Raw genomic sequence first — 26,223 nt, 5'->3', positions numbered from 1 at the left:
AGGGATTCATGTCTCAACTTCTGGCATACACATGTTTTGCTAAGTTATCTAGAATACTCACCATTTCCTATTCACTGAAGCTAATTATCATGATAATATATATTATCAACAGAGTAGATTTCTTTGATGTCTCATGGAATGTTAGGAAAGCAAAGTTTTTGTAGACTCAATTCAGTTCATTCAAGTCAATCAGTCGTGTCCAACTCTTTGTGACCCCAAGGACTACAGCACACCAGGCTTCTCTGTCCATCACCAACTCCTGGAGCTTGCTTTAACTCATATTCGTTGAGTTAGTGATGCCATCCAACCATCTCATCCTCTGTTATCCCCTTCTCCTCCTTCCTTCAATCTTTCCCAGCATCAGGGTCTTTTTCAATGAATCAATTCTTATCAGGTGGTCAAGGTATTGGAGTTTCAGCTTCAGCATCAGTCCTTCCAATGAATATTCAGGACAGATTTCCTTTAGGATGTCTAGTATGATCTCCTTCTCTATACAAGGGACTCTCAGGAGTCTTCTGCAACACCACAATTCAAAAGCATCAATTCTTTGGTGCTCAGCTTTCTTTATGGTCCAACTCTCACATCCACACATGACTGTATGGATACTTTCCATACTTTTCCAAAGCTGTGGAAAAACCATAGCTTTGACTAGACAGACCTTTGTCGGTAATATCTCTGCTTTTTGATATGCTGTGTAGGTTGGTCATAGCTTTTCTTCCAAGGAGCAAGTGTCTTTTAATTTCATGGCTGCAGTCACCATCTGCAGTGATTTTGGAGTCCAAGAAAATAAAGTCCGTTCCATTGTTTCCCCATCTATTTGTCATGGAGTGATAGGACCAGATGCCATGATATTTGTTTTTTGAATGTTGAGTTTTAAGCCAGTTTTTGTAAACTATATCAGGGCAAAGAATACAATCACATTGTAACAAGAGCTCAAAATTATGAAAGTGTACTGCCACCTTTATTATATAAAGACAAACTCCTTTGTTCTTTCTTGATAATGAGAATTCAGAGAAAAACATTTGTCATGTCCATGGCTAGATACTAATGCCTCAGGCAACTGTGAGAATCTTCCCATACCTGGAAGCATCACCTTAGGGTGGTTCCATGCCTGAGGGGATACAGTCTTTCTCCTTCCAACCTTCAAGCCTCTGTTTCTTCTGGCCAGCTCTGGGCACTCTTCAGAGAGCAACCACAGAATACAGATTGGTACTTTTGGTGCTTCTGCATGTGATTTAAATTCTCTGCTATTGACATTTAAAACTAGCCTTATACAAAATAAAGATGAAGAGTAAAACTCATGCTGGTATTTTAAAGTTTTCTTTATTTAGAATGACATTGGTGGTGGTGGTTTAGTCGCTAAGTTGTGTCTGACTCTTGTGACCTCGTGGACTGTAGCCTGCCAGGCTCCTCTGTCCATGGGATTTTCCAGGCAAGAATACTGGAGTGGATTGCCATTTCCTTCTCCAGGGGATCTTCCCGACCCAGGAATCCAACCCAGGTCTCCTGCATTGCAGGCAGATTCTTTACCGACTGAGCTATGAGGGAAGCCCACAGAATGACATTAAATAGCAAATAAAAAGCACGATGACAAATCAAAAGAAATGCTCTGGAAGAAAAGAAAAAGCTTAGTATGTAACTTATGGAGACTTTTCTCCTGCTCTTTGAGCAAGAGGCTGTACATCTTCACTTTGCCTTGTGCCTCACAAACTGTAGCCAGCCTTGCCAGAATCAGGAGATTCTGAGATATGCAATAATTTGAGAACCACTGTTCTAACACATCAGGGAATCAAAGAGAGAGCTCTGCCAGCTGTTAGTATATCTCAATTATTATTATTTTTTATTTCTCAGGAGATAATCACAGAGAAGTTTTATGGAACCTTTGTTCCTGCACTGAGACGAAACTTCATTATGAAACTCAATTTATTGGGCAGCCTCTATAGGTCCCACAATAACAAGAGAACCATCATAGCATTTCAATGTCACTCCAAATCAAACAGTCTTCAAAGATGTCAGGTTACCTCTTCTCAGTGCACATCTACTCTTAGCAAAATCTGAACATCCCTTTGGCGTAGAATCAGAGGGAAGTTTATTATATACACTTGTGTCAATATTCATTGTATATACTTCTCAAAGAATCTTATTATCCCCCTTAAATTAACATACTCAGAATCTGTGAATGTACATTGATCTAGAAATTGTAAGTAGAGCTACTAATAGAATTTGCTATTGCAGTGGCTAATGTTAGCTTTTATTTATTCAAATGAAGAAACACCCTAAGTGGAAACCCATCAGTCTCACCCTAGGACTTTAAGATGAATTCCATAGATACACATGAATCTAGGTGATCTAGATGCCACTCAGGCCCCCCTGCTCTTATTTTTATTATATCCGTCTTGCCTCTGGGCAATGCTTCCCTGGTGACTCAGTGGTAAAGAATGTGCCTGCAATGCAGGAGACATGGGTTTGTTTGACATGGGTTGGGAAGATCCTTGGAGTAGGGAATGACAACCCACTCCAGTATTCTTGCCTGGGAAATTCCATGGACAGAGGAGCCTGGCAGGCTACAGTCCATAGCAAAAGAGCTGAACTCAACTTAGCGACTAACCAATCTGCTTGCCACTGATGATTAACTGCTGCCATCTAGATTCTTCCATTCTGGAATATTAGTCTCCAGGGAGATGGCAACATTTCCCAATCCTAAACCTGGCCTTCTTAACATTATGGTACCCCTTCAGCATCACTCAATGAGCTTTCCCAAGGAGCATACAATGAAGATATTTCCAGTTGTTTCCAGATAATCCATTCTAATATCTTCACTTCACTCTGAACTTCTGTCTATTCCTCAATAATATGCTAATGGAAGTCTAGTATCTTGAACTCATTTACACTTGCACATAATATCTACAGGCTTGAGTTTAACATCTACTGTTATCTGTCATGCATGCCTGCTCAGTCTTGTCTGACTCTTTTTTAACTCCATGGACTGCAGCCCACCAGGCTCCTTTGTCCATGGGATTTTCCAGATGTCTACTAAAAATATAGCCACAACCTAAAAGTACAGTGTGATTTTATTTCGTGGGAAAGTTTAGGACTCCAAACCCAGAGGCAGCATCTCAGTAGCTATAAGAAAACTGTTCCAAGGAAGCAGGATGGGGCATCAGGCTATACACAAATTTGCAACAAAGTGGGCAGGCAGTCTGAACACCAAAGATAAGATATCAAATTAAGGAATTTATAATTATTTGTATGGGAAGATGCAAGTCTCTGGGCTCACTGAATTGATCCTTTTCATATATACCTCAGCTATCTGGGACCAACCCCTGTTTATTTGTTCACCTTAAGGAGTGGCAGATGGCTGCTTCTTACATTTCCCCAGCTTCTCAACAATCACTATGGGCACCTGCTGGATCTCTGTTTGAGGAGCCCTCATTCACATTTCCCCCGGAGAAGGGGAAATACCTACTCCAGTATCCTGGCCTGGAGAATTCCATGGACTGTATAGTCCATGGGGTCGCAAAAAGTCGGATACAGCTGAGCGACTTTCACTTTCACTTTCATTCACATTTGGAGGCCAGGAATCACTGATGGCTATGACATTTCTTGTTTATTGATATGACAAGAGATATTTTCATTTCACAAGCAAGAACACTGGAGTGGGTTACCATTTCCTACTCCAGGGGGTTTTCCAAACTAGTGATTGAACTCATGTCTCTTGTGCCTCCTGCATTGACAGGCTGTTTCTTTACCACTGTTCCCCCCTGGGAAGCCACATGTCCACTATCAAAACCAGCTCCTAGTCAGTAGATTTTGGGATTATGCTGAATCCTAAGTGTGAGTGAGTAGACTTCATACATAAATTTCTTTTTATCTTCTTCCTTATATTCCTCCATCCTTGCCGAAAACCCTCAAGATCAGTCTTTCCACAAATGCCCTCTTGGTTTCATTCATATCCTTACCAGATCCTAAAATGACTTTGATGTGAATGTTGTTTCTTGCTGCATCAGCATTTTTACTTCTCTACCCAAATGGTACTGAGACTTTACTCTGGTATTTAACCTGGAGCCAATGATTATTTGTGAGGAAAGGAATTAAAGTGAACAAAACAGCTTTGTTGTTGCTTTCTTTGCTTATGTTTGGCGTGGTTCTTTTATTATTTTGTATTCAAAACAAGGGAGAAGGGACTCCTGTGAAATGTTGAAGAGAAGGGTTTATAAGAAGTTGGGGTTCATAAGAAGTTCAGGCTTTCTTCTCTAATATCTATTCCAATTGACAGGATCCCACTCTTTCCTTATCAGTTATGTGTGCATTTCTTTTCTACTGTAACAGGATAACAAAATTTAAGTCATTTAGCTACCACTTATAATTGTGGGAGCTTTGACACTTCGTTTAAACTCTCATTAGTTTCATTTCTTATTAGATATTATAATCTATATAATTTGACCCTTTGTTTACTGGCCTACAATGTTAGAATTCTCCCTCTCTCATTATCTAGTGTTAGAAACTTCTTTTTTCAGTTATTTCTCTAAATATAACACTTTCTGCTTTATTTTACAGCCAATTTAGATGTTACTCTGAATTTTAATGGAATCCAGTAAAAATAACTAGAAGGCCAATGGTAATATGTGTAGACGTAGTAATTCAACCAAAAGCATTTCATATTGCTGCAGATTCATAATATGGCCAATCATGTTGCAATTATTTCTAATTTGCAATAACAGAAAAGCATGGGCAGTAACTGAGTAAAGATCAAAAATAGCCATTGTGAATTAAAAGCATTAGGGCATGTCAAGTATTTAAAATGTGATCTTATGCCCAAAAGCTTGGCCTCTCTGTACCCCTATGCTGTACACTTGGGTGAAGTAGAAAATAATAGCTTTAGTGCTTTGCCAGCAAAGGGATAGACACTGGGCTTCTGCCTCAAAAAACTATCAACCCCAGAGAACTTGATGTTCTCCTAACCTTGATGAGCTTCTCTGGTCCCTTTAGTCTTTCCTTGGGTGATTTCTTGACTGCTTCTTCTATGATTAGCAGAGAGGAGAAGACTGTGTGTGTTCTCAGCCATGTTCAACTCTTTGAGATCCTAAGGATTGTAGCCCACTAAACTCTTCTGTCCGTGGGATTTTCCAGTCAGTAATACTGGAGGGGGTTGCCATTTTCTACTCCAGGGTTTTTTTTTTTCTGGCTCAGGGATCAAACCCATGTCCCCCACATTGACAGGCAGATTCTTTACCACTGCACCACTTGGGAATGCCCAACTGTTTGTCAAATCCACCCTTCATTACTCATGGAAGATTATAATGGCTGGAGTCTTGCCTATGAGAAATGGAGAACAGAAAGGCTCTCATGCCTGGGATACCCACAGGACACTGCTTGGTTTCAGTACTTTATATAAAAATGCTTCATAAAAGATATAAAACTTTTTTGTATATTGCATAATCCAAATCTATTACAAGCGTACTCACAAGATTAAGAGTTGTATCTTGTTTGCTGATTAGTAGCTAAGTTGTGTTCAACTTTTTTGGAACCCCATGGACCTTAGCCTGCCAGACTCCTCCTTCCGTGGGGTTTCCCAAGCAAGAATATTGGAGTGGGTTACCATTTCCTTCCCTAGGGGATCTTCCCCACACAGGGATTGAACCCACATCTCCTACACTGGCAGGCAGATTCTTTACCACTGAACCACCAGGGAAGTCCATGCAGTAGTTAGAAGGAATCAAAATAAAAAGAACTAAATTATAAGTAAAAAAAAAAAAAAGATTTGTGGGAGTTCTGTATATCCAAGGTCAACCAGATGTCAAGATGTTCAATAAATTAGGACAAAGGGAAAAACTGGAAATAACAAAATATTTTCAAGGGAGGAATAAAGATGCAGAAGTAGAGAACAGACATGTGGACACAGTGAGGGAAAAGGAGGGTGGGACAAAGTGGGAGATTAGGATCGAAATATATGCACTACCATGTGTAAAATACGTAGTTAGTGGGAACCTGCTACAACGCACAAGGAGCTCAGTTTGATGCTCTGTGTGGCGGGATTTGGGGAGTAGCGGGAGGGAAGTCCAAGAAGGCGGGATCTATGTATACATATAGCTGATTCACTTCACTGTACAGCAGAAATTAACACAACATTGTAAAGCAATTATCAAATAGTAATTTTTAAAATTCTTTATTCATTTACTCTGACAGTGCAAGAAAGAGACCAAAAGTGGTGCTTCCTCTCAACTATCCCCCACAGAATGGCACCAGGTGAGGTACTGAGTGATCCAGCTGTGGATCTGCACAGATGGGGGAGCTTCTCTCACTCATTACCAAGGAACCTCCAGCAGAAGACTCCTGCTACTTTATTGAGTAGTGGGTCAAATAGTAGGAGAATGGGAAAAGCCAAGGGTGGAAAGATATTGAGTCAAAATGGAGGTAACCATAGGCAAAAACTCATCTTCTGCATCTGAGTGGTCAGCTCAGGAGGAGGGGATTATTGGCCCTCAAGTCTTGTGGCTTCCCCCATGGCTCAGACATAAAGAGTCTGCCTGCAATGCAGGAGACCCGGGTTCAATCCCTGGGTTGGGAAGATCCCCTGGAGAAGGAAATGGCAACCCACTCCACTACCCTTGCCTGGAAAATCCCATGGACAGAGGAGCCTGGTAGGTTACAGTCCATGGGGTCTCAAAGAGTAGGACACAACTGAACGACTTCACTTTCACTTTCTTTCAAGTCATGCAATTTAATAGCCATCCTCTCTGACAATCTATTTCAATCTTTGGAACAGGGATGAAGTGGACGGAAAATTCTTATAGGAAAACACCATAAAGACTGAAGTGTCTGCAGTTGTAAAAGGAGTGCATTTATTTGAAATAAGGTGACTGGCGTTATCTTGTCCCTTCCCATAAACCACTTGAACCCATCCTTTTATTTTCCATTAAAACAGTGAATCCCTCACCTCCACCCCCATGGCTTGGGAAATGATAGGCAGCATGTTGAGTGTATCATATGCTCCAATTAGACCCATTGATGTGGGCTACAGATCCAGGGTTTTTATCAAATGTAATTGACACCTGAAGATATTCAGAAGAGGTGACAAGAATACACAGAAGAACTATATAAAAAGATTTTAATGACCAAGATAACCACAAAGGTATGATCACTCCCTAGAGTCAGACATCCTGGAGTGCAAATTCAAGGGGGCCTTAGGAAGCATCACTACAAACAAAGCTAGTAGAGGTGATGGAATTCCAACTGAGCTATTTCAAATCCTAAAAGATGATGCTGTGAAAGTGCTGCACTCAATATGCCAGCAAATTCGGAAAACTTAACAGTGGTCACAAGACTGGAAAAGGACAGTTTTCATTCCAATCCCCAAAATGGGCAAAGACAAAGAACTTTGAAACTACTGCACAGTTGCACTCATTTCATATGCTAGCAAAGTAATGCATAAAATTCATCAAGTTAGGTTTCAACAGTACATGAACCTAGAACTTGCAGATGTATGAACTGGATTTATAAAAGGCAGAGGAACCAGAGATCAAATTACCAACATCCATTGGCTCATAGAAAAAATAAGAGAATTTCAGAAAAACATCTACTTTTGCTTTATTGACTACACAAAAGCCTTTGACTTTGTGGATCACAACAAACAGTGGAAAATTCTTAAAGCAATGGAAATACCAGACAGCCTTACTTGCCTTCTAAGAACCTGTATGCAGGTCAAGAAGCAACATTTAGAACCACATGAAAAAAAATGGATTGGCTCAAAATTGGGAAAAGAGTAAGTCAAGGCAGTATATTGTCACCTTGCTTATTTTAACTTATATATAGAGTACATCATATGAAATTTCAGGATGGATGGATCATAAGCTGGAATCAAGATCACCAAGAGAAATATCAATAACCTCAGATATGCAGATGATACCACCCTAATGGCAAAAGTGAAGTGCAATTAAGTAGCCTCTTGGTGAAGGTAAAAGCATAGAGTGAAAAAGCTGGCTTAAAACTCGACATTCAAAAAACAAAGCTCATGGCATCTGATCCCATCATTTCATGGTAAATAGATAGGGAAACAGTGACAGAATTTATTTTCTTGGGCTCCAAAATCACTGCAGATGGTGATTGCAGCCATGAAATTAAAAGACATTTGCTCCTTGGAAGAAAAGCTATGACAAATCTAGACAGTATTAAAAAGCAGAGACATTACTTTGCCACAAAAGTCCGTCTAGCCAAGGCTATGATTTTTCCAGTAGTCATGTATGGATGTGAGAGTTTCATAAAGAAAGCTGAGCACCCAAGAACTGATACTTTTGAACTGTGGTGTTGGAGAAGACTCTTGAGAGTCCCTTGGACTGCAAAGAGATCAAGCCAGTCAATCCTAAAGGAAATCAACCCTGAATATTCATTGGAAGGACTGATGTTGAAGCTGAAGCTCCAATACTTTGGCCACCTGATGGGAAGAATCAACTCATTGGAAAAGACCCTGAGGCTGAGAACAATTTAAGGCAGGAGGAGAAGGGAATGACAGAGGACAAGATGGTTGGATGATATTACTTACTCACTGGACATCAGTTTGAGCAAACTCCAGGAGATGGTGACGGACAGGGAAGCCTGGTGTATTGCAGTCCATGGAGTTGCAAAGAGTCAGACAGGACTGAGCAACTGAAAAACAACAATGGAAACTCAACAGGATATAAACATTGCCTTGTAGGGCTTGGGTCTTTCCAGGAGGCTCAGTGGTAAAGAATCCACTTGCCAATGCTGAAGATGTGTGTTCGATCCCCAGATTGGGAGGACCACTTGAAGAAGGAAAGGGTAACCCACTCCAGTATTCTTGCCTGGGAAATCCCATGGACAGAACGTCCTGGCAGCTATAATCCATGCAGTCTCAGAAGAGTCAAACCTGACTTAGTGACTAAATAGCAGCAAGTAGCTTTTGGATGATATGGCCTGAGTCAGGAATTGGCAGGAATGGTTAAGCCAAACTGGGAGAAAGTATCAACTACACTCAAAGTTGAGTGGGACCTCTCCAGATAGGATGAGAAGGCCCATGTGATTTATCTGTTAGTTGGGATAGCTTTTCCATGCTGTTGTGGCACCTTCTGACAGCAGTGGCAGTCTATAGGCCCAGTTTGGGCGCAATCTGAATGAACATGGCTGTCCTCCATAGATCCCAATGAATCTGTGAGAACAACTAACTGATTTTCCATGTTTAGCTGACAGTCATGCTCTGCTCATTGGTTCTTTTCCCTGTTTTGGTGTAGAGGTGAGCGTCTATAGAGTTAACAAAAAAGCTTATTAGTAATATTTAAATTTACCTAAATCTCTTGTCCTCAAGGAAAGGGTTACAAGGCTTATTTATACACCAGTCTGATGCTTGCCAACCTCAACTAAACTAGCAGACCGTTAGCCACACTTTTTGAAACTGTAACATGGCACATTTTGTGGTGGCCTGGAAAACCATGAAGCTCTGTCCATTGTCCCACATCTCCTTCACTTCACTCAGTAACTGACAGGGCTCTCTCCAATTGGATTGCAGCCACACTTTCTTCCATTCTAGTAGAACTTAACTGGAAAGATACAACAGTAAATCAGTCCCATGCAAGGTTTCAGGAAGTCACTGTGACTGAATCCCCACTGGACTAGTAGAGAGTATCTACTCTTGGGAGGCAGGGAAGCATTCCTAGGACCTACTCTTGGAGTTATGGGACAGCAGCTGGGCCAGAAATTACCATTTGTACTTCACTAGAGAAGACTCAAGCCTCCTCTACCAGGCAAATTCAAGTCTCTTTTCAGACCCGTGACATGATTGAAACTTCTGAAAGTAATACTACTTTAGGACTATGAATCTTGTGGTCACTAGCCACCCAGGCCCAATAACAGGCTAATAATTGCCTCTCAAAGGATATTTACCTTTTAGCCACCTCTAGGAGCCTATGGGTCCAGAAGACTAAAAGGTAGTTTGAAATTGGCAATAGGTTCTAACTGATAAACTGAGAGGTTGCTGTGATCTGTAACTCTAATGGCAAAAGTGAGTTAGGGGGGTGTCAGGAAAGAGTAAACTAAGTAGTTTGATGGAGAACCTCCAAGGTATCCTATTGTTCAGGGCCCCACTCAAAGTCAGTGACCTTTTTAGTAACCCAGGAGATAAGTAGCATCAGATCTTCTTTATGGGGAATGTAAGAGTCTCATTAACCAAATAGGCCTATCAATCACTGGGCCTCCTTTTCTTAAAATGTTTTATTTTGTATTGGGGTATAGTCAGTTAACAATGTTGTGATAGTTTTAGGTGAACAACAAAGGGACTTAACCATACATATACATGTATCCATTCTCCCCAAATTCCCCTCCCATCTGTCAAGACAGAGGATCAAATTCTTGGCAGTACTTTCCTCTAAATGAGATATCATGCTTCTTCCCAAATTTTACCCAGGAATTTTACTTTAGTTGCAAGTTCTTAAAACTTGTGCATGTCAACTATTTTGCCATATGTGGGCAGTAGGTTTTCCAGCCCCTGTTGGGCATGGCCCTTGTTCTCAACTCACCAGGAAGATGTCATTGATAAAAGAGAAAGGCTAATCCTCCCTCTTGGAGCAGATAGTTTTCTAGATCATGACACATGGATAGATGGCAGTAGCCAGGGGATTTCGGTAGCCTTGTAGAGGTAAAGTTGTCTTGAATCCCATTCCTCATAAAGGAAAACTGAGCCTGATCATGTTGGTGCAGAAGGACGCTGATGAAGGCACTTACATCAAATACTGCATTCTTTTAGCTTGAACAATAGCTTCTATGACATTCGCCATGCTAGTTATTGTCTTGATTACATTATTGAATTATCTTCAGCCAGTGGTGAATCTTAAAGGCTTTCATGCAGGCCAGATAGGACTATTGAATGGAGAAATAGTCTCACAGAGGAATTTGGTTTCCTTAAGCTCAGAAATAACAGTAGGTATTTCTTTCCTACCCTCCTCATCTGCTTTTGCTTTAGGGAGACAGTGGCATTAGACATTGGTAGTTGGATTGGTTCATAGTCATCCCTATGTCCCACTAAGACAGTCTTAACTGGAATAATTCCCGTGAAGGCTTGAGAACAAAGGTGAGCAGGAGTACACATAGAGAACACATTCATACCAATAGTGCATTCGTTAATGGGCTCCATAACAATAGAAGATAGAGAGTTCCAAAAGGATCCATTCTTAGCCAGGACTGGACAAGAGTCCTCCCAGTGGTTGTGGCTTTAGACCCAGAGAGCATTATTGGTTTCCCCATCCTGGTGCCAGGTGACTCAGGCATCAAAGTCACCTGTGCCCTCCTATCCAAAAGGCCAAAAAAATACAGTATCCTCCAATCACCCCATTAAACCTTGACCGTGACATATGGCTCATCTCTGGGGAGAGGGAGACCTTGGCCTAACTCCCAGGTTTGTTTATTTTTAAAAGCCAGCCTGAATGTCTTTGTAAAAGCTGGCAGGGCTCTCTAATTCATCTCCAGATTCATTGGGAAGAGAGGAGGTGACAACTTCATAAGGGAGGTTAACTGAACATGATAACCAGTGGGATTGCTACAGACAATCCTAGAAACCAAGTCTCGTTAATAGTCTCATTGCCTACTGTTCCGACACCATTTCTATAAGCACAAATGACAACCAAGGTCGCTTGCAGGGCTGCAATTGTCTCTGCCAGCAAGGTCCAGACATGGTTTCCAGTGCAGCATCCTCCCCAGAGTGAGTCTAATGTGTCAAAGCCCAAGTAACCATCAGCCAAGGAAGGAGTGAGTCTCAGGTGTGTTGTCCTTTCATTGCCTGCCTTCTCCTCCTCTGTAGAAAATGTCAGAGCATTCTGGAGGAAGGGGTCTGCAGTGGCAACCCCACCTGGCACCTCTGCCCTTCATTAAATTTAGTGGTTTTGACAGCAAGTTAACCAAGTTTCAAAGGTCTCTTCTCATTCTACTATTGTCATCTATTTCTTTACAGTGCTCACTTAGGAAGGCATTTTTATCTTTCCTTTCTATTTTTTGGAACTCTTCATTCAGGTGGGTATATTTTTCCCTTTCTCCTTTGCCCTTCACTTCCCTTTCCTCAGTTATTTGTAAGACCTCTTCAGACAACCACTTGGTCTTTTTCGCATTTCTTTTTCTTGGGGATGGTTTTAGTCACAAAGGTCTGTATAGTCAAAGCTGGTCCATATAGTCAAAGCTGGTCCATATATTCAAGCTACTGGTTTTTCCAGTAATAATGTACAGATGTGAGAGTTGGACCATAAAGAAGACTGACAGCTGAAGAATCGAACCTTTTGAACTATGGTGTTGGAGAAGACTCTGGGAGTGTCTTGGACAGCAAGATCAAACCATTTAGTCCTAAAGCAAATGACCCTGATGCTGAAGCTGAAGCTCCAATACTTTGGCCACCTGATGGGAAGAGCCAATTCATTGGAAAAGATTCTGATGCGGGAAAGATTGAAGGCAAGAAGAAAAGGGGCAACAGAAGATGAGATGGTCCAATGACATCATCGACTCAATGGACATAAGTTTGAGCAAACTCTGGGAGATAGTGAAGGACATGGAAGTGTGCCGTGCTGTAATCCATGGAGTCATAAAGAGCTGGACATGACTAAGCGACTAAACAAGAACAGCAAAGATCTCTTCAGGCTCTAAAATGAAAGTGATCTTGAAGGGCTCCACACACATTTTCACTAAAGTCATAAGCCTTAATTACTCACTGCATTACAGGATGTCTTTGTCAGGGGCCGATTTAGAGCTAACTTAGAGCATAACTTGATGCAACCCAGTGTAAGGATCCTATGGCTTAGGGCCTCATTACCATAGGACCATGAGGAATAGTCAGGGGCTGTTTTCCTAGCTTTCTAATACCCTCTTTTTGGGTTTCTAATTTGACTCACAGGTAAGCATGACTAGGGACTTTGTGTGCACGCATGCGTGTTAGTCACTTAGTCATGTCTGACTTTTTGCAACACCATGGACTGTAGCCCTCCAGCCTTCTCTGTCCATGTGATTCTCCAGGCAAGAATACTGTAGTGGATTGTCATTCCTTTCTCCAAAGGATCTTCCCGACCCAGGGATTGAACATGGGGCTTCCACATTACAGTTAGATTCTTTACCATCTGAGCCACCAGGGAAGCCCTGACCAGGGAGTTGGGGACTAACTAAAGAGAAGGCAATGGCACCCCACTCCAGTACTCTTGCCTGGGAAACCCCGTGGACGGAGGAGCCTGGTAGGCTACAGCCCATGGGGTCGCAAAGAGTCAGACACGAGTGAGCGACTTCACTTTCACTTTTCAGTTTCATGCACTGGAGAAGGAAATGGCAACCCACTCCAATATTCTTGCCTGGAGAATCCCAGGGACGAAGGAGCCTGGTGGGCTGCCGTCTGTGGGGTTGCACAGAGTCGGACACGACTAAAGCGACTTAGCAGCAGCAAAGAGAAGGACAAGTGGTCCCCTTAAGAACTGAAAGTTTTCTGTAAACAATTTGTTAAATAATGTCTTATCATTCAATTCTAATTAAATTAATTATGAATAGATTATCACCTTTGAGAAACTTAAACTCGACTAGGTAATGTTAGTTTTCTATTGATCAAATAACCAAATTTTCCTTCTCATTTATTCAATCATAAAAAGCCTCAACAATATTTTGAATTTAATAAGAGTGTGGCCACTTCTTTTCACCTTTATATTTAATTTCCTAATACAGCATTTAATATATTCAGATATATGATATATTTAGCTGAATGACAGATTTGGTGAGGGTCATGATTTATCCACCAGCTTCAACCACAAAGTGCTTAAATAAATAGAAGGCATGAAAAATTGATAAACCTGACAGTGAGGGAAACTGGTAGGAAGAATTCTAAAAATGCCTTTCTCTGCCAAAATCCCCTGGTTATTCAATCAAACACTAATCTAGATATTGCTCTGAAGGCACTTAGCAGATGGAGCTGAGTTGATTAATCAATCAACTTTAAGATAGAGTGGTTATCTGGAATCATCGTGTCATGACATGAGTGCCTAAACACAAAAACAAAGCCAGGAGAGTCAGAGAGAAGTGGCAGAGTAATGAAGTTGAGGCTGAGGACAGGTACTCGAGACTGGAAGTTCGAGGACTCAACCTGCCTTTGCTGTGTTTAAAGATGGAGGAAGGAGTATGAGCTAAACAAAGCAGGAAGCTGAGAATGACCAGCAAAGAGGCAGCTAGGAAATGGGAAGCTCGATCCCACCACCACATAGAACTGAATTCTCCCACAACCTGAATGAACTTCTAAATAAATTCATTCTGAAATACTCCAAAACTACAGAGCCTGTCAACGTTTTAATTTTGCTCTTCTGAAACCTGGAGCAGAGAACCAGCTCAGCTGCACTTTTCCTGGACTTCTGACTTCCAGAACTGCCAGGTAATGTTCTTTAGTCATTAATTCATGTCTGACTCTTTTGCGATCCTCCTAGGCTCCACTGTCCACGGGATTTTCCAGGCAAAAATACTGGAGTGGGTAGCCATTTTCTTCTCCAGGGGAATATTCCCAACCCAGGGATCAAACCCACATCTCCTGCATTGGCAGGAGGATTCTTTACTACTGAGCCACCTGGGAAGCCCTTGTGAGATAATAAATGGATTTGGTGAAGCCAAAAATTTTCTGATAATTTGTTACAGCAATGATAGGAAATAAATATACAAAAAAATATTTTTATGTTAAATAATCAGAACATAGTTATTTAATAGATTTATTACATGTAAAATGTATATTTAGAGTATTTTTAGAAATAAAAATAACCATTTCCGTATTGAAACTCTCTGAGATGGCAATGCACATAGCCTGTGTGAGGTGTGAACTTCTGTTTTTTCACAACAGTCCTTGTCTCACTTTGCTGCATCTCATTTATAAAATATAATAATATTCTATGGAATTATACTTGGCACCAACTTGTATATTTAATGACTGTATGTAACAATATATGTTGTAATGCAGCTAATGGTTATTTTATTTGCTGAGACATAAATCAATGACATGTGCCAAGTTATTATTTGGCAAAATCAAAGGATAATTATTATATATATAAATAACTATTAAGAGGATTATCTTTCATTATTTCAATTATTTTGTGTAAAGTAATGTATTGTCTTTCACTAATTTCCATTTCATTGTTTTTTGGCAGAATTTTTATAGCTTTGAACGTTACTTGATTTTTTAACAGTGATTATGTTTACTGTTTAAAATTTTTAAAAATAGATTAATACAAGAGAAGTTGCTGTGCTGTTTTTGTTTTTTTGTTTTTTTTTAGCATTGATTATGAATTAGTCCACCCCAGAATGGAAATAGTCTAAATCCTTTTATTAAGCCATAAATGAATGCAGAATCACAATCAAAATTTCACATGCTTCTGTAGAGACCATTTAGACCTTAAGATTGCAAAACTTTAATGTACTCTGATGGAGAAAGGTAATGCTGATCTTCACTGCTAAATAATGTGATTATGTAAGCAAAATCCATACTGATTACTTTCTTTTCTACACATAATTTTTACCCCAGTTGTTTGAGTATTTTAGATTATGCATATAACAGACTTTCCTGGCAAGTCATTTATTCTTACAGGCTTAACAACAAAAGGCTATATAAATCTAGGTTGACAAAACAATCCTTTTTTTTTCCTAAAAAAAAAAAAACTGTTTTCTGTTGAAAAGGATAAACTTTGTTTCAATTTGTTCTAAGTACAGACTATGTACTACCTGATAAAATATACATTCTTATATATCAAAGTAGATTCTAAAAGTCAACTTGCTGCAAATTGAGGGAAGACAGAAATGTTATCTAGAAATAAAGATTTCTTTTTCTTACAAAGTTGTAGAGGATTATTATTTTTATACTTTCAATAAGCAATGTAATTTCTTTCAGAAAACATTTATGTGATCAGATGGCCTGGGTGCTTTGCTGCAATGAAAGAAATGCCCTTAAATACGTGTGTGTGTGTGTGTGTGTGTGTTAGTCGCTCAATCATGTCCTACTCTTTGTGACCCCATGGACTTCACCCTGCCAGGTTCTCAGTCCCTGAGAATCTCCAGGCAAGAATATTGGAGTGGTTCGTTGGTTCCTTCTCTAGTTCGAATACATATGCATGCTAAATTCTCATGATTAATTTGGCAATAATACTGTTTCATTAAGATTGTCCAGAGATTTTTTACTTTCCTCCTAACTTTTCCTGCTGCTGCCATTCTCAGTGATTTCTATAAGACACCTAAAAGAAATCTGGCAAATACTGATGCAGGGCAATTTATGAACGAAAGGGGAAAAATACAGGTTTGGCCTCTACTAAGGAGTAAATATGTGTAATGTTAATAATTATAAAAAAACAATACTATTACTCTAATAATTTATGCATGCAGTGTTACACAGTTTACAAAGCAATTTCATGTTTGACAATAGTAATATTAAACCTCTCCCTCCCCAACAAAATGGATGTATACCTGTTTAGCTAACTGGGTTTGTTTTTGTTAGTGGTGTGCCCAAATACTCAGTTGTGTTCAACTCTTTGTGACAATATGGACTATAGCCCATCAGGCTCCTCAGTCCATGGGGTCCTCCCAACAAGAATACTGGGGTGGGTTACCATTTCTTCCTCCAGAGGATCTTCCCAACCCAGGGATCAAATCCATGTCTCTTACATCTCTTACCTTGGCAGGCAGATTCTTTACCACCATTGCCACTTGGGAAGCTCCTTCTTGGTGGTAAAGTTTATAAATGATTTCTACACACTCCCTTACCTTATAATAGTAGATAATATGCATCATATATTACAATTCTTGAATAGTGTGTCTTCAGAAGCAGACCAAATCATTAAAAGAATTTCAAGAATCACCCCAAAATAATTTTGCACATACCTTACACAGCATTACATAACTTAGGATTTTTTGTTTTCCTGCCTAATTTTTTCCCCTTAATTTGCTTGATAGCAAGTCACAAATTCTCATAGGGTAGGTGTTTGTTATAGAACCTATTTTCAAGGTGAAGAGATGATATATCTGAATAATTAAATGTCTTTGCCTAGGAAATAATGACTAGGAAGTAGTGGAATTGAGGGTTTATCCAATTCTTTTTACTAAGAAAATAATTTATCTTTCTACCACAATTTCTAGTGAATCTTATCTCTTTAGCATCATTTTTTCAGAAAATACTTCCAGTCATAGACATGTATTTCTTAAGGGACTAATAACAAAATTATCTTTACCACATATAATCTTGAAAGATGACCATCAGAAACTATTTTTGAAACTGGATAAAGTTTGGGGGTTATTATAAAATGCTTCTTTTGAAATTTGTTACTCAAGTATTTTGGGAAAAAAATTCTGTCAACAAAGTAGGCACACTTAGTGGGTGGTAAAGAATTAACTAAGAAAACTGTCAAATTTTCATTTTAGTTGTCTTTCTTGGTGGCTTAGTGGCAACGAATCTGCCTGCAATGTAGGTGATATGGGTTCGATCCCTAGGTAGGAAAGATCCCCTGGACAAGGAAATGGCAACCCACTTCAGTATTCTTGCCTGGAATATCCCATGGACAGAAGAACCTGGCAGGCTACAAACCTTGGGGTCACAAAAGAATTGGACATGACTTATGGACTAAACAATCACAACAAAGGAAAAGAAAGCAGGTATTTCAGAGAAAATTCAGTGAAAATCGTGTCTTCTCCTCTGGCTTTTCTGATTTTGAGGATTGAGATAGTTCAGAGAGATTAAAAAGTAATAGTTCTTTAGCCTTTATAACATGTAAATCAGAATTAAATATTAACCTCCAAGTATTTGTAAAGATAATCAATAGAATAATAATATATTTGCCCTAGAAACAATGTGAGAAATTACAAGAAAGACAATTTTACTTCAAAATGAGTTCAGTTTTCTGACAGTTATTCAACAGTAGTATAAGCTTTCTTCCAGTGGTAGATTTCCTATTGCTGAACACAATCTCAAGGCAAACATTGCACAAAATTACGTACTGTGCACATTAAGTGACTTCAAAGATTGCTTCCATTTTGAGATGATGTGAAGTCATAGAAATTTTTATTTCTTAACCCTGCTAGGTAATGATATGAGTATTAGACCAGATAACATCAACATTACTTTAGTATTCTCCAAATCTATGGTTCTATGAGAAATATTTCCTTGTTTGGGAAATTGTTATTTCATAGAGAAAAATTGTGTATCTCCTAACTCCAATTCCTCCTTGGCCTCCTTTATTTCATGTGCATTCTCATCCACTGGACTTCATGAAATCTCTCATTTTTTTTCTCTTGTCATAAACTGTATACACTTCTCTTTTCACATCATATTGTCCTCCTCATTGGAAAGTAAGTTTATTAGGAGGCAGAATCCTTTTCTTTATTACTTTTCTTGTCTCTCTATTCTTAGTATTCAAAACATACTAGGCATAGGAAAAAAAAAAAAAGTTTGTTGACTGAATATTAGTAAAGAAAATAGGGAAGATAAGGAACCATGAACGTGAATGCAGCTACCAGTAAAAGCCTAAAAGGAAGGGTAAGCTCTGATGCAGGACAGCCACTGGCTAATGATAAATGTGTCAGGTATTTTTCTAAGAAAAATATTAATCTCCAAGCTTAATCCTCACAGGACTTCCCAGGTGGTGCTAGTGGTGAAGAACCCACCTGCCAATGCAGGAGAAGCAAGAGACACCAGTTCGATCCATGGTTGGGAAAGATCCCCTGGAGAAGAAAGTGGCACCCCACTCCAGTATTCCTGCTTGGAGAATCCCATGGACTGGGGAGCCTAGTGGGCTACAGTCCACGGGGTCGACAAGAGTCTGACACGACTGAAGCGACTTAGCACACTTAATCTTCACAATAGTGCTACTATTTTTATCCTCATTTATAGATAAGGGACTTGCCATGTGGCTCAGTGGTAAAGAATCCACTGCCAAGCAGGAGACATGGGTTCAGTCCCTGGAAAATCCCCTGGAGAGGGAAATCCCAATCTTACTTGGGAAATCCCACGAAGCCTGTCAGGCTGCAGTCCATGGGGTTGCAAAAGCATCAGACACGACTTAGAAACTAAACAATGACAACAACAGCAAAGAAACCTAAATTCCTGATGCGCAGCCAGCAGATAGAGAGTCAGGTCAGGATCTAAATCCTGCCCAGCTTCCTAAATCAATGCTAATCTATTGACTCTCCCTAATTACCAGGCCACATTATGGGATCCAGTTATACCAAGAACGAGTTGGAAACATGATTCAAGTAAGCACTCAGGAATCAGGGTGCATAACGTTGCATAGATCAAAGTAAGTCAGCAAGTCTAAATTAGATGGGCAGAAAGAACAAGAAGGAAAAAATAACAGAAGGATGGATAGCCCAGGTAATATAATAAGATGAAAGACTGAATTCCTAATCTCATCCCTATCTTGACTAATGGTATGACTATGTATGAGTGCCTCTGAGCCCCAGGAGTCTTACCTGTAAAGTAACAAGGTGTGACTATCTTCTAATGAATCCCTTCCCTTTGAACTCTGAGGTAGTGCTCAAGAGCTTAGGCAGCAACTTTGACACAAGCATTAAAAATTCACAGAAGCCAAATAATCGAAAGCCCAGGAAAATTGGTTTTAACCTGAAAGGTTAGAGTCTTACAGTAAAACCAGTGTAGCAACTTTATGGTGTTACTTCTTAGCCCTTGACAACTGGGAAAGAAGTGTCTCTCTCTGCTCTGCATTTTTAGAAAGTTTAAATTTTAGAGGGTATGGGGAAAATGTATGTGAAGAGAAGTTGATCCAGAGATCAGACCACTTTTTCCTATCCCTGACACTCGTTTGGGTCATGGGAAAGCTAGCTAAATTTCTTTATTTTTAACTGGTTTTAATCATTTTTATGTGAAATTAATTTTATTAGAATATAGTTGCTTTACAATGTAATGATAGTTTCTGCTGTACAGAAAAGTAAATCAGTTACACATATACATATGTCCTTTTTATTTTTTTTTAATTTCCCTCTCATTTAGGTTGCTACAGATCATTGAGTAGGGTTCCCTATAATAAACAGTAGGTTCTCATTATTTACCTATTTTATACATAGTAGTGTATATATGTGAATCCCAGTCTCCCAATTCATCCTACCCCTCCATCCCCTCTTGGTAACCATAAATTAGTTCTTTACATCTGTGACTCTATTTCTCTATTTCTGTTTTGCAAATAAGTTAATCTGTATCATTTTTCTAGATTCCACATATAAATTATATTTTACGATATTTTTCTTTAACTTACTTCACTCTGTATGACAATTTCTAGGGCCATCCACATCTCTCCAAATGTCACTATTCTGGTCCTTTTTATGGGCCAAATTAATATTAATATTATCCATTGCATATATGTACCAAGTCATTTTGTCCATTTCTCTGTTGATGGATATTTAGGTTGCTTCCATGTCATGGCTATTGTCAATAATGCTGCAATGTAGAGTGTGGTGCACTCTTGACTTACAGTTTTCTCTGGGTAAATGCCCAGGAGTGGGATTGCTGGATCACATGGTAGCTCTATTTTTAGTTTTTTAAAGGAAACTCCATACTGTTCTTCACAGTGGATGTACCAATCTACATTCCTGCCTACAGTTTAGCAGGATTCCCTTTTCTCCACATGTTCGCCAGCATTCATTGTGTGTAGTTTTTTGGTTTGTTTTGTTTTGTTTTGTTTTTTATGATGGCCATTCTGACCAGTGTGAGGTGACAACTCATTATAGTTTTAATTTGCATCTATCTAATAATGAGTGATATTGACCATCTTTTCATGTGTTTTTTGGCTATTCATATGTCTTCTTTGGAGAAATGTCTAGTTAGATATTCCCCCTAGAAAACTGATATTTCTTAAAGATATTATTCCATAAAATAAAGAGTTTAGAATTGATCATTCAAAAGATTGGTAATAATTGCCATGTTTTCTTAGGTTTATGTGAGAGCTTTTAACATAATTATTTTTAGAATTTCTCTTATATGTTATTTTCCTAGGGCTCCCATAACAAAGTACGATTAACTGGGTAGCTTCAAACAATGAAAATGTATTCTCTTGCAATTCTAGAGGCTAAAAGTCTGAAATCCAGATGCTGGCAAGAACAGACTCTCTCTGAAGTTTAGGAAAAATCTTTCCTTGCCTTTTCCAACTCTTGGTAGTTGCTGGCAATCCTTACCATTCCTTGGCTTTTGGCAGCTTGACTTTTACCTCTGCCCCTTTATCTATGTGTTAGTATGGCTTTGTTTATATAGTATCCCCTGGTCAGAATACATTTCTTTCTGTTTCTCATTTTCTAATTTATGCTCCTACCTAATATTACAGGTCTTTTTGAAAAACTAGCTTTTACTGACTTAAGGACAGTCATTTCCCATGCTTTGCACATTGTCTAGCTGTCCCATGTGTGGTAAACATTTGATGAAAGTTCATTTCATTCTCCTCACTACAATTATCCAGGAATAAATGTTAGATGTTCAATAAATCTGTGTAGAATGAATGATTGAATGAACTTGTGATAAAAGTAATGTACAAAAAATAAACCGCTCAAAATGTACTGATGTCTCTCATTACTTGATCTTCTCAGGCAACAAAGAGTTAGCTAAGATGTAAGGAAGCTAGTTTGAAAAGATATTTTTCTTCTTTAGTGAATTAAAAAATAATAACACTTAAATTATTAGATTCTAGAAGCTAGATTGCAAATAACACAGGAAATATTAGGCAAGATATCGTTGGAAGGAGACCTGAAGGATAAAAAAAGAAAAAAAAAAGATTTAAGAGAACTTCAGAATGCCAGTATATATAAAGAAAATTAAAAAACAATAAAAAACAATATAAAAAAACAATATAATCTATATGTCAGTGTGATGGATTCAGTAATATCCAATATTATCTTCCAATGGATAGTTTATTTATAGCAATATTTAAAAACAATATTTCTTATTTACCAAAGATATAGTATAATTTATACAGATACAAAGTTATAAGAATGCAATCTAGATTAGATATAAGAAAAAAAGAAGAAAAAAATCTGCTGTAGTAATATTAAATGAAGCTATTACCAGAGCTGTCTGAAAAAGAAATCAAACCATAAAAGGCTATAGCCTTCCTCTCTGCTAGATTTCAATTTGACTCAAAGTTTTCTAGAAGCCAAATAAAAAGATGAATCTGATCAATTTCATAATTTACAACATCCATGATAAAAACAAACCAATTTACACCGGAGAAGTGCAATTATTCCTGCTACTGAAATCTGAAAGAAATATTTCCCAAGGGTCATCATAAGAGTACACCATAAAATAAAATGAAATCCTTGAACAATATCTTTATGATAGGCACTGCTAAGAGTTTCACAGAGCTGATTTTTATGGTACCCCTTGCTATATAATGATGGTCTAGATATACAATTCCGCGTATAGTTTAAAAGAGGCATAGATTTTTGAGTAACTGGAAAAACAGATGAACAAAAAGTCTTTCCAGGATTCTCCAGAAACTTCTTTATCTTACTGCAGCTCTTTAGAGAAATTTGGTGGCACTAAATCTCAGAGCACACAGCTGGCTCATTTAGTAAATAGATATCATATGTAACTGCATGCTAAGTTGCTTCAGTCATTTCTGACTCTTTGCAACTATAGCCTGCCAAACTCTTCTGTCCATGGGATTCTCCAAGTGACAATACTGGAGTGGGTCCTTTGCCCTCCTCCAGGGATCTTCTTGACCCGAGAATCAAACCCTTATCTCTTATGTCTCCTGCATTGGCAGGTGGGTTCTATTTTGTTGCTGTTGTTCACTTGCTCAGTTGTGTCTGACTCTTTGCAACCCCACAGACTGCAGTATTCCAGGCTTACCTGTCCTTCACTATCTGGCAGAGTTTGGTCAAACTCATGTCCACCAAGTCAATGATGCCATCGGAACATCTCATCTTCTGTCACCTTCTTTTCTTTCTGTCCTTAATCTTTCCGAGCTTCAGAGTCTTTTCCAATAAGTCAACTCTTCACATCAGATAGACAAAGTATGCTTCTGCTTCAGCATCATTCAGAGTTGATTTCCTTTAGGATTGACTGGTTTGATCCCCTTGCTGTCCAAGGGATTCTCAAGAGATTTCTCCAGCACCACATTTCAGAAACGTCAGTTCTTCAGCTCTCAGCCTTCTTTATGGTCCAGTTCTCACATCTGAATGCAACCCACTCCTGTATTCCTGCCTGAATAATCCCACAAATTGAAGAGCCTGATGGGCTACAGTCCCTAGGGTTGCAAAGAGTCAGGCCACAATCAAGCCACTAACATTACTACTACTACTGGAAAAAACATAGCTTTGACTATAAAGATTTTTGAATTTTCACAGTATTGTATTAGGCACACAGGAAACACAGGGAGCAAAATTACTTCATGAAATCGGCTATTCTGTGAGGCCAAATGTAAGAAAAAATAGCTAAAGACCTGAAAGTAAAAGTTGATCTGCTTTTGTGAAAGCTGAAGGCCCTTCAAGCCTTGGATTTGATTCTAAGAATACATTCACAACATGCGTCAGGTCTTCAGCAAACAGGTTTAAATCTGTTCTGACAAACAGATGAATCAGCACTTGCTGCCTCTTCTGCTATGTTTTAGCAGGACACAAAGTAACCAAGGTTTGGGGGGAGGAGAAGTACCACTACTTCAAGTTTTAATTAAAACAATAATCCTATCAAGATATCTGCCACCTTTGTGGCTTTAAAACTATCATCTGAGAAGTCTTAGTTATCTTCCTTGGGGTTGTCTCAGGAGACATGGAGGAATGTGGAACAAAAGTAGAGGCCAACAGTCAAATCTCTGTCTTCTCTTACCATTTATTAGACACATAAGACACTGTGATGAAATGTAAGATTTTCAACAAGTAGTTTTTAAAAAGTGTTTGAAAAACACTGCACTGAAGTTCACTATCTCAAAATTTATTTTTCTCTAAGATCATAAATATATCTATTCAATAAATCTGTACTATTCACTGGCTATGTTCCAGAATCTAGATATAAAAGTTTAATTCAAAGTCTTTGTCTCAAGGAGCTCAAAGTTTGTGATAAGATCCCTAAGTACACAAAAGATTATACAGCATTTTGATAACTGATATGTCATGTACCATGCACTGTGCATGCATATAAGATAGGGCAGCCAGATAAAATGGGAGTGAACAGAGAGCTCTTGATATATATATATATATATATATACATACATACATACATGTATATATGTATATTGAGAGAGATAGATATCCATATCCATATATATATGGATATATACATATCCACATTTAGTTTTTGAACTGAATCTTGAAAAATGAAAGCAATTAGGACAACAAAGGTGGTAATAGCCATTTTAAGCAATGGAGTGAGAATAAGGCAAATTTAATGAGTAATTTTATGGCAGAAGTGCCAACAAGTTTGGAAACGTAATGTTTAGAATCAGGAAGAGGTCAGGTCATAAAGAACCAATATACTTAGCCAAAAGGTTTGCACCCAAAATATAAAAGGGAAAAAAAAAAAGAAAAACACAGTAAAACTTTAGAATAGTGTCAAGAGCACATTTATGTTTTAGAAATATCCTTGTCACAACAGTACAGCGGGACCACTAGAGAAGCTAAGGATAGAGTCAGGCAGAGTCATTTGGGGGTATGGCAGCAATCTGCGAGAAAATAAATGGGAATCTAAATTAAGTCAGAGAAACTGTCAGGAGAGAGGTTTGAGAGATATTAAGAAGGTGAAATATATGGGATTTTGTGACTTTCTATGCTCTGTTCTCTTTTTTCCCTTTTGAATAAAGAGTGATGCATCTTATAGTGTTAGATCTGTATAATTTTATTCCCAATTTCTGATTGATGTATATATAGTCAAGTTTTTAACAAGTTGAAATGCTATTCTTTTCATAGTCACCAAATCATACATAGCAGTCCACTTGAAACTTGAACATTTAATCACTTAGTACATTCTGCCTGCATAACAAAGCTCAGTGTTATAATCCTCCAGTTATTACAAGATCTGTACTCTCTCGGATACATTTACACTTCAATTACAATTACAGTGCTTTCATCTTAACAGCTTCTAGCTTCTGAAGGATTACGTCTCAAGGATTATGTTATAATGAGAACAAAATTTATTGACTACTTTTCTCATTTCTTTCTGGGAGGCTTTGCTAGCTAAATAAAACTGAGGCCAAATTTATGCCAAACTGTTTTTCTCCCTGTAGGAAAACATAATGGAAGTTATAAGAAATCAAGAGTTTCTACTGCTTCCAGCTGAGGAGCTCCATAAACTGCTGGCCAGTGATGATGTCAATGTTCCCGATGAAGAAACCATTTTCCATGCATTAATGATGTGGGTCAAATACGACATGCAGAGGAGATGCAATGACTTGAGTATGCTTCTGGCTTTTATAAGACTGCCGCTCCTTCCACCTCAGGTATTTAGACGCTGTTTTTGTAGCTAAGAGCACGTGAAAAATTCTGTGTTAAAATTAAATATCACGAGCCAATGTTTTACTATTACTTGATGGGTGATGGTTCTGATTCCCAAATCTGCCACTTAGTGAATAATGGTTATATGGTTGTAGGAATGTCAATTTCTCTGAAGTTTAATTTCTTTATCAAATCAAATTATACTACCACACAAAAATTTTATGAGGCTCAAATTAGATAATATATGTAAAGCACTTAATCTCAATAGAATATTTTAAAGATTTTTAGAAGATTGCAATTATTAATTCTCTGCTTCCCTGTTTTGATGATTGATCTAACTACCTGTCTGTCTAGTATCCAGCTTGCTAACGTAAGGTACAATTGCATGATCATTTTCTGAATAATATATCTCCCTAGAATATTCTTAAAAGCTCAAAGCATGAGATTTCAAACCTTTATAGAAGGATATGATATATTACTGAATGGCAGAGAATTATGAAGCAACAACATTTGGCAATTGGAACAATAAAATCTTTTATAATTGGGACTAAAGAGAATCCACACACCAAATGTACCATCCACCTGAGTTTATTAATGAGATATGTAGGACACGGGTCATATGATAAAATACCAAGTTCATTCAACTTATAAGAAAAAGCATAATTAATTTTCCCTGTTTCAGGGTCTTGTGTCTGTAAAACAACTTCTAATGTTGAAAAATCACCCATGAATAGCATTGTCAATTCAGGGTGTCTGGCATCTCAGGGCATCCAAACATAAGCTTGAAGGTGGCTCTGACCTCTGAAATGATAGATAAAA

The 26,223-nt window shown here is 38.5% G+C and overlaps 1 protein-coding gene across 3 annotated transcripts in view; it reads left to right on the top strand.

The window, feature by feature from the left end:
- KLHL1 (kelch like family member 1) overlaps positions 1-26,223 on the top strand; it is a 376,595-nt gene that overhangs the window by 168,980 nt on the left and 181,392 nt on the right. For all 3 annotated transcript variants that reach the window (XM_081547214.1, XM_081547212.1, XM_081547211.1), the window contains one exon: positions 25,197-25,409. In XM_081547214.1, coding sequence (XP_081403340.1) covers positions 25,197-25,409 — 213 coding nt within the window. The remainder of the gene's footprint in view (positions 1-25,196; positions 25,410-26,223) is intronic.

Source organism: Giraffa tippelskirchi, chromosome 12 (assembly GCF_054371585.1).
Source record: "Giraffa tippelskirchi isolate mGirTip1 chromosome 12, T2T-mGirTip1v1.2.pri, whole genome shotgun sequence".
NCBI lineage: Eukaryota > Metazoa > Chordata > Mammalia > Artiodactyla > Giraffidae > Giraffa > Giraffa tippelskirchi.
This window is presented reverse-complemented; position numbering and strand designations above follow the sequence as displayed.